Below are 8,710 nucleotides of genomic sequence, written 5' to 3'. Positions count from 1 at the left end.
TACTAAGTTACACAGTTAATGGAGAAAAGGAAACCCTTTGACCTTAATTTATTTTCTTTCTGAGAAACCCTGTAATGTTTCTTCAAATGTCTAAGACACACGTCTGATCTTCATGCTGATGGATTTCAGACCGACAGCATAATTGCTCTTCCAGGTTGACCAAACATTTCCAATGCCGTCATGTGTGTCATCTTCCCCCCATAAATACACACCGTTGGGGTTTGAGTGGTGACAGGCTCCGTACCAAAATGCCCCGAGATGCATTTTGGCACAGTTCTTCTCCCAGGTGTCTTGGTCTTTATCAAAGGTGGAGAACTTCTGGTCATTATGGTAGGCAAGAGAGTCTCCTGCAGAGAAGAAGAGCATCATTGAGGACATCAGGTGCACATTTACTCAACTGATAGGGATTTTTTTAATCTGAATGAAAGTGTCCTACCAGCTCCTCCATCCTTGAACCCTGAAACATGCAGCTGATATCCGACACATTCACAATCCACAGAGAAGGACGAGTACTGAGCAAAACCCTTCCTTCCTTCAAAGTCCTCCAGATCCACTCTCAGCATGTACTTTCTGTTACGTGTCAGCTGGTACATGTTCTCCAGCCCTGTTCACACACACACACACACACACACACACACACACACATGAAGAACATGTTCAACCAAACACATGATCATCCACACAAACGGACACACGCTGTGAGATCTTACCCAGCCAGTATTCGCTCTCCACATTCCCGAATCCTCTCTTGTACTGATTCCACGGCCGATAGAAATTCACACTGCCGTCCATTCTCCTCTGAAACACCTGTGATGGGTTTATATAGGATATATGATTCATAATGTGTGTTCTGATGTGTGTTTGATGATCTAAAGTCACATTCGTACCGTCCATCCTCCGTTGTCTTCATCTTTCCCATCTGAGATCATGTGACAGTAAACCCAGACAGGAACGTCTCCTGCTGGATAGATGGAGTAAATCCCACTGACTGTTTCTCCTGAGTTATAGACGTCAGAACAGTCGAATGGCATGAATTTACAGTCACTCCCCAATACAACAGGGAGAAGAACCGCCAAAAACAGCATCATCTACAAGAGAGACAGGGAAAGAGTTAAGCGAACATGTTCCACAATTTATAATGATGAAATCAAAGTGAAATTAAATGTGAATCAGGAGTTTAGACTAATTGATGCAATAAAAGAAGCAGATGAACTTACTTCCATCTTCTGAATCTCTCCTCAGTAGTTCACAGATAGAGATTTATTTAATCTAGAAAGTAATATAAATGTTTTCTTATGTATATTTTGATCCATTCTTTTTTTGAAAACTGCATAAATGTCTTAATGTTCTGTTCAGTAAATGAAGAATAAAACAGTAACTCACCGTTTGTGTTGTTCAGTCTGACACAAACACTCTTCATATATCTGTCAGATTCTCAGACTCCTCCTCTACGTCGTTATGTAAATGTCCACTATGAAGCTCTAGATGTCTAGCAACAAGATTCATGTTCATATGATCGGATGGTTTCAACAAATAAAATTAAACGCCTGTCCTGTTGGCAAAGGCTATTTACACTACACACACCATTGCTCATCCAAGGTCAAAACAGCCACACAATCTTCAATTTATTTTTGAACACGTCATGCATTTTGAAAGAAAAGCACAGCATGTTTGTTAAATGTATGTTAAGATTAATTTCCCCAAAGACACAAAAGCCGGCTGAGGAAAAACACAGACTTTGTTTAAGAACATGTAGAACACTGTCATGTTAACTTTAATGTTGTAACTAAAATATTTTGTTTATAAATTACAGAGTATAAGCTAGTGAAGCCTAATATTATATCAGCATTCATGCATATTGATGTCTCTTCTCTTTTAACATAGTCAGAAAATAAAGCTTAATTGTTTACAGCAATATTTAATACGGAACAAGAACATTGTTCCATAGTGTGATTTTTGGCAAATAGTATTAGTAATTTTCTGTAAAGGACTTTGTGATCACAAAAGGGGAAATGGCAGCGCTCACTTTGCACTAAGTGACAATAGGGACAGATTCTATGTAAAATTAGCAGTAGCTATTTTCTTTGCAATAAGTATGAATAGTAGTTAGATGCTATTTATGCCTAGTGCGAATAGAGGAATAATAATATATTGAGTGTAAATTATTATATTTATTAAAATGATTAAATGGATGCCACCTTTTTGGGACAATAAAGATACATTACATTCAGAGTCCTGAAAAAACAAGTGACCATAAATCGAGCTCCAGTCCAGCAGGAGGCGGAAGTGCGTCATAAGTTGCTGTGTGTGAAACCGCGAACAACCCGCGAGTGTAGTTCTGTTGGTAAACATAATCATCTCGTGTGTGTTTATCGTGTTTTACATCAATTATGTGATTTTACATTATTGTGTGCTTGAATGTTTAGTATCGGACAGGTTAAACGATTTACAGTTCAAGGAGAAACGAGCAGAAATCTGAGAAAGATCAGCAGCTGAAGGTAAATGTCTTATTTATTAGTATTCCTGTTTGAAAGCAAACGTCTTGTTATATATATATATATATATATATATATATATATATATATATATATATATATATATATATTGGGCTCGTTTGTTCGTCTCTAAAGTTAACCTTTTAAAACTAGATTAAACGTTTTTGTTTTGTAAAGGTGGCATTAAAGTTGTCTGGAACAATCCAACACCATAAAAAGCTATTGTAAAGGTAAATGGTGGTAAAACTCTTATGACGACTTTAAACAACATTATTGTGGTCATCTGACAGCAATGAACTTTACCAGTTTACATTAAATTAAAGAAATGTTGTTGTCAACAACAGCTATACTGTCATTATTATAAAATGTTTGACCATTCACTTTAATTTAAGTATTTATTGTGTGAAAATGATAAAGAAAAACTGTCTTTGAGATGAAAATGTGGTATGTAATATTTGAAGAAAAAAGTATGAAAAAAAAAACATGGTTTCAATAGTTTAAGAAACACCTAGGCTAATCAAATTCAAATTTGAGTCTATTATAAATGTGTCTTGTAATAATGATGTTGTGTTTGTCTTCAGATGTTGACCATGAGAGCACAGATGGATGTGATCTGCTGTAAATCAGTAGGAACGGATCTGTCCATGCTGGATATTGAGGATTTCATCACTGAAATCTGTCAGCTGAAGAAAGAGGTGGCGTCACTGGAGGCAAAGCTGAGAGAAAGAGGAGACAAACCCAACAGAGAGGTTTGAGCAGCTCATCATTTCATCCTTCAGCTCAATCAAACCAAAGTTGTGTTAGCTTCTCACTTCTTATGCCTTAGTAATGAGGCTAATATCAACAGTTTGTTGTTTATTTGTGTTGATCTATGATGTGTTTGTCAGGATCTGGAGAAGGTTTCAGTGTGTGTGACTGATGGGCCAGAAGCTCAGGATTCAGTCTGGAGATCCAGAGACACACAGGACTCAGAGCTCAGCCTCACTTTACTGTGTTATACTGACGCTCAGGATCATGGATCCGCTGATCAAACCTCTGACTGTAACGCTGGAGAACAGCAGATGAAGATGTGCTCCGTCAAACTGGAGGACTGCAGGAACCTGATAGAGAGACGAGGAGAAGAAACCACAGCAGAGGAACAACAACAGAGCCATGAGGAGGAGGAGGAGGAGGATCAGAATAATGAGGATGATGAAGATCAGAATAATGATGAGGATGATGATGAGTTTATTCCTGCAGGTGTGTTTCTTTCATGATCTTTTGTTGTTTTTCATGACACTTGAATGTCATTCAGCAGAGACTCTGTAAGATCAGGTTCACATTGGCTGTTGGTCTCTGATGCTCCTGATCAGGTTTGACAGCAGATCATCTCAGATAATAGAGAACATAATGGCAGACGATAGAAAAGCTGAACGATTTGAGTGAGAAAAAAAAATCTAATTACGATGATAATAATAAAATCCCAATGTTAAACATGACAAATACAGTGTTCTCTCCTCTCACCACTTCTGGATGGTACACCGGAGACCTGTATAGGATTCCTAGATTTATTTTTTGCTTGCTCTGCTTTGATTAAACCATTTGGACCAATATCCTTCACTGAGCTTGTGGATATAGCTAGTCCAAAAGATTAAAGGCCCGTTCACACCAAGAACGATAACTATATTTGCATCCACACCAGTGGCGGCTGCTGGTCTTTCAAACAGGGGAAGCTCATTTTTTTTAACTCGACTGTCAGGTGTGGGGATGGTGAAAAGAGCGAGGACTCAGGTAGATATAAAATAAAATAAAAAATACAAACAAAAACTACGAACTAGCACAGGACAAGGAGAATAAATGGGGAGCAAAAAAGGCAGGTAACGAGGGAGGACAGGTGGGGCAAAATAACTAATAATCAGGAAACAAGATGGGAGTCGACACAATGGACAGGAGAGCACGTGGCACACGGAAAACACATGGCAAGCCATGTGCTCACACCAAACATGACAACAACACAAACACATGGCCACTAAAACAAATTACAAGCAATGTGCTCACACAAAATGAGACACGAAGAACAATGAGAACACTCATAAGCCACGTGTTCACAGAGAACATGACAACATGAAAGCACACAGCTAGTGTAAAACACAAGACACAACATGACATGAAAGCATCGCCGATGTAAACACGAACCGTGTGCTACACAAAACACAACACACTGAACACAGCGAACAGAAACCGCACGCGAACACGACAAGACAGAACGTTATTCACGAGAATGAGCGTAAGCTCATCCTGTGCGCTCACAACAGAAAACAAACACATGTCCGAAACCAAACTAGACAGATGTGGCGTGATTCAAACACCACGCCCGCACATGTAACAAGGCACCTGACATCAACGGACGAAATGTGGGAATTAGGTTAAACTGTGAAATGTCTGATGAAAATTGCAAATACCAAGCAGTTCGTCTTTAGAGTACACTTGCAAAACCTGCGATGAGACTGAGCTCGATATCTCGAATAGCTTCCGCGTCAGCGACTTTTTACTGTGCGAAATCGCTGTCAATCAAAAGGAGAAGCAGTCCTCCAATCATCGCGCAGACGAAAAATCCTTGCACCTGCGCCATGAAAATCCTTATGTAATCCTTTGAGATTATCAAGGTCCTGTTTCGCTAAAAAGGTTTCTTGAATGCACAGTACGTCACACATTTCCAAGAGTTAAGGCTGATTTATGCTTCTGCGTCGGACCTACGCCGGAGCCTCTACGCTGTAGACTGCGCGTTGGTTTTAATTTATACTTCTGCGTCGTTGTCCGCGTTGATGCACGCAGAGGGAGCGTGTGAAACCCGAGGGAGGGGTTCTAGCAGACCAATCACAGCGCTTGCGTCCGCGTAGAATTGACACGTTGTTACATTTTTGGAGAGGTGCACGTCAGGGTACGCCGAAGGTACTACGCGCGCTACACACCGCCTACGACGTAGCTACGGCGGGAGGTCGACGCAGAAGTATAAATTGGGCTTTAAATTCACAATACAATGATGTGCTTTATCCCCGTCGCTGTGACCCACATTCAGTCCACGCACATTATAAGACACAACGGTGAAAGACATTGTCAGTCATTTAGTCTTAGCTACTGCTCTCATCTGCCATGCCATCTTCCACCCGGGTAACTCCTTGTACACCCTGGGTCAGGCCAGTAGCACGACTATAAGGCTGATGCGTACCTCTGGGTTGTCAAACAAAAATAACGACTTTATTCAACTATTCATTTCCTTCTCTGTACGGCCGTGATATTTCACGTAGTGAAACTACGCAAAGCTTCTAGGTTGTACGTCACGCATCACACACATGACCAGCGTCGGCCAATAGTGAGCCTACGTGTGACGTGCAACCTAGAAGCTTTGCGCAATATCACTACGTGAAATATCACGGCCAAACAGAGAAGGCAATGATTAGTTGAATAAAGTCGTTATTTTTGTTCGTTTTTTTGCGCACAGAAAGTATTCTCATCGCTTGATAAACTTAAGGTTGAGCCGCTGTAGTCACTCGGACTATTTTAACAATGTCTTTCATAACTTTTGGGCCGGCCAGTTTCAATCCCTTAAGAGGCCTATGGAGGAGTGATCCAGCTCTCAGATTTAATCAAAAATATCTTAATTTGTGTTCCGAAGATGAACGAAATTTACGGGGTTGAATTACATGAGGGAGAGTCATTACTGACAGAGTTTTCATTTTTGGGGTGAACTATCCCTTTAACATGATTGCAGAGAAAGGCTTACCAAAACAAAGTTACTGGGTTTCACTTTCATGTTTTCTGGGTTGGTAGATGCACCGGGGACCAGACTATAGCACTTAAACACGGAAAAATTCAGATTTTCATGATATGTTCCCTTTAAAGCTGCTGTAGGTAACTTTTGTAAAAAATATTTTTTACATATTTGTTAAAACTGTCATTATGTCCTGACAGTAGAATATGAGACAGATAATCTGTGTAAAAAATCAAGCTCCTCTGGCTCCTCCCAGTGGTCCTATTGCCATTTGCAAGAAATACACGCTCCCGGTCAGAAACAACCAATCAGAGCCAGGAGGAATGTCTTAGCAGTGTCAATCACGCTCGTGTACGCGCTGATCACACCCCTCTCTTGCACAGCGCGAGCGCCGGAGCGCGAGCCGTCGTTCAAACTCAAGGTTGCCGGCGTGCTGCAGCTGTGCTTATGACGGAGAAACAACCTAAACTGCCAATTCTCGAGTGACGCCTGCTCATAAAACAAAGAGGTAAAAGGAAAAAGACCGATGACGATAAACAAGCGAAAAAGAAAGAATTACACAGAGCCCATTGACTCGGTGTCAAAACTCTAGCCGCATAACATGTAGATAAAATGTCACGCACTCTGCTAAGCAACTATTCACTGGCTTGTCATGTTGCTGAAATAATGTACTAGCACACCTTATCTAGCATTATATATCGCTAGAATAATTACTTACATACTGTAACGTTAGTTACCGTTATATTAACGTTATCTTACTAGCCATTTATAACTTATAGAAAGAGTGCAACGTTATAAAGTTACATGTTTTGCAAAATACACAATGATTTGAGGACCAAGTTTGAAGTCAAAGTATGGGCAGGCCATAGTCAATGTAAAGCATATTGTTGATGTTTAGTCCCTATTAGTGAATGTGCCATATAACTTTTTATCAGCTGTAATCGGTGGCCCTGTTTACTAGCCTGCGCGTTCACGACGGGCTCCGCTGTGTAGGACGAGCTGTGGAGGGAGGGCTGTAGCGCAGCAGAGAGCAAGGGGGTGGGACCTGTAAGTTGTGCTAGTTCAAATTTTCAGGCTAAGTCAACGTTTTCTCAAAACTCCCTACTGCAGCTTTAAAGTTTAAATGATGTACCATCTGTCCGAACTTCTTAGCTGCCAACATCTTCTTGGACTCTCAGATCCACTGATACATTTCTCTTACACCACATGCAATACCACGCTCTCGCCTAAAGTTTAAGGGGGATCATACTTCTATGTATCTGATAGACAGATACTGAATTTATAAATAAAATAAAAGTGAATGATTCACTAATTCTATTTGAGTACATTTTAAAGTTAGACATTTTATTACCCTTTTGTTCCTTTCAGATGAGAACACTGGTTTATCTTCTGATGAAGAAACAGTCTCAACATCAAAAGATCAGCTGAAGGCCAAGAGTTTCTCCTGCGTAACCTGTGGGAAAACATTGAGCTCACGGGGAAATTTAGCGAGACATGAGAGAATACACACAGAACCGAAAGACTTGACCTGCAGGATATGTGACATAAGCTTTCCTACCTCAAAAGAGAAGAGACGTCATTCAAAAGAGCACAAGAAGAAAGAGTTTCACTGTGAACAGTGCGGGAAGGATTTTTTCAATTCTTCAAGTCTAATAGCTCATGTAAAGACACACAGCAAAAAGCTTTTCCACTGCAGCGAGTGCGACAAGTATTTAAGCACCAAAGAACGTCTTGATACTCATAAGCGAATCCACACAGGCGATAAACTTTTCCACTGCAGTGAGTGCAACAAGTATTTCAGCAACAAAGGGAATCTTGATGCTCATAAGCGAATCCACACGGGTGAAAGGCCGTACAAGTGCCCTCACTGCGAGAAGAGTTACAACCATGGATCCCATCTGAAGAAGCATGTACGGATTCACACCAACGAGAGGCCGTACCAGTGCAGCGAATGTGGGAGAACCTTCACAAACTCAAGCTGTCTAAAGTCACACCAGAAAATACACTCTGAGGAGAAACCATATCAGTGTTCACACTGCGATAAACGATTTCGTCAAAAAGCTCAATTGATTTGCCATGAGAGGACTCACACCGGAGAGAAACCGTACCTGTGCTCCTACTGCGGGAAGAGCTTCTTAAATCCGACTCATTTTAGAGTTCATCTGAGAGTTCACACTGGAGAAAGACCGTATCACTGTGACGTTTGTGGGAAGAGTTTCAGTAAGTGGGGTACCTTACAAAATCACCAGCGGATTCATACAGGAGAAAGACCGTTCAAGTGTTCTCAGTGTGACAAGACGTTTGCTCGGTTAAACGTCCTGAAGACTCATGAGCGAGTTCATACAGGAGAGAAGCCTTACCGCTGCTCCATCTGCGACGAGAGATTCGCTTATTTAGGTAGTTTTTATAACCACCAGAAGAAACACGCTAAAGAACAAACTGCTCCTGAATCATCATAGTGTCT

At 40.8% G+C, this 8,710-nt stretch overlaps 3 protein-coding genes across 4 annotated transcripts; 2 read left to right on the top strand and 1 right to left on the bottom strand.

The window, feature by feature from the left end:
- Positions 1 to 389: 389 nt before the first annotated feature.
- Positions 390 to 1,103, bottom strand: LOC130079632 (microfibril-associated glycoprotein 4-like). Its single transcript, XM_056244974.1, has 3 exons — positions 888 to 1,103; positions 711 to 807; positions 390 to 604 (listed from the first exon to the last, which is right to left on the bottom strand). The coding sequence occupies exons 1-3, from the start codon at positions 1,086 to 1,088 to the stop codon at positions 390 to 392; spliced, it is 513 nt and encodes a 170-aa protein (XP_056100949.1). The 5' UTR covers positions 1,089 to 1,103.
- Positions 1,104 to 3,076: 1,973 nt separating this feature from the next.
- Positions 3,077 to 3,758, top strand: LOC130079625 (mitotic apparatus protein p62-like). Of its 2 annotated transcripts, none has more exons than XM_056244966.1 (2): positions 3,077 to 3,244; positions 3,395 to 3,758. In XM_056244966.1, exons 1-2 carry the CDS (start codon positions 3,077 to 3,079, stop codon positions 3,749 to 3,751), a joined length of 525 nt encoding a protein of 174 aa, XP_056100941.1. In that variant the 3' UTR covers positions 3,752 to 3,758. The 2 variants fall into 2 exon arrangements, with proteins under 2 accessions (XP_056100941.1, XP_056100940.1); XM_056244965.1 differs by having other exon boundaries at positions 3,383 to 3,758.
- Positions 3,759 to 4,401: 643 nt separating this feature from the next.
- Positions 4,402 to 8,710, top strand: LOC130079631 (zinc finger protein OZF-like). Its single transcript, XM_056244973.1, has 2 exons — positions 4,402 to 4,453; positions 7,570 to 8,710. The coding sequence occupies exons 1-2, from the start codon at positions 4,402 to 4,404 to the stop codon at positions 8,703 to 8,705; spliced, it is 1,188 nt and encodes a 395-aa protein (XP_056100948.1). The 3' UTR covers positions 8,706 to 8,710.

This window comes from Rhinichthys klamathensis, unplaced genomic scaffold (genome assembly GCF_029890125.1).
Source record: "Rhinichthys klamathensis goyatoka isolate OS25496 unplaced genomic scaffold, OSU_Roscu_1.1 h1tg001190l_1, whole genome shotgun sequence".
Lineage (NCBI taxonomy): Eukaryota > Metazoa > Chordata > Actinopteri > Cypriniformes > Leuciscidae > Rhinichthys > Rhinichthys klamathensis.
Note: the sequence above shows the minus strand (reverse complement) of the source record. Positions and strands in the feature narration are given on the sequence as shown.

Coding starts and splice junctions, on each gene's coding strand:
- LOC130079632 (XM_056244974.1), bottom strand. CDS start 1,088: ATGATGCTGTTTTTGGCGGTTCTTCTCCCTGTTGTATTGGGGAGTGAC. Junction 808..887: donor AAGACAACGGAGGATGGACG/GTACGAATGTGA, acceptor AACCCATCACAG/GTGTTTCAGAGGAGAATGGA. Junction 605..710: donor GGAGAGCGAATACTGGCTGG/GTAAGATCTCAC, acceptor GTGTGTGAACAG/GGCTGGAGAACATGTACCAG.
- LOC130079625 (XM_056244965.1), top strand. CDS start 3,077: ATGTTGACCATGAGAGCACAGATGGATGTGATCTGCTGTAAATCAGTA. Junction 3,245..3,382: donor GAGACAAACCCAACAGAGAG/GTTTGAGCAGCT, acceptor TGTGTTTGTCAG/GATCTGGAGAAGGTTTCAGT.
- LOC130079631 (XM_056244973.1), top strand. CDS start 4,402: ATGGGAGTCGACACAATGGACAGGAGAGCACGTGGCACACGGAAAACA. Junction 4,454..7,569: donor TGGCACACGGAAAACACATG/GCAAGCCATGTG, acceptor ATTCTATTTGAG/TACATTTTAAAGTTAGACAT.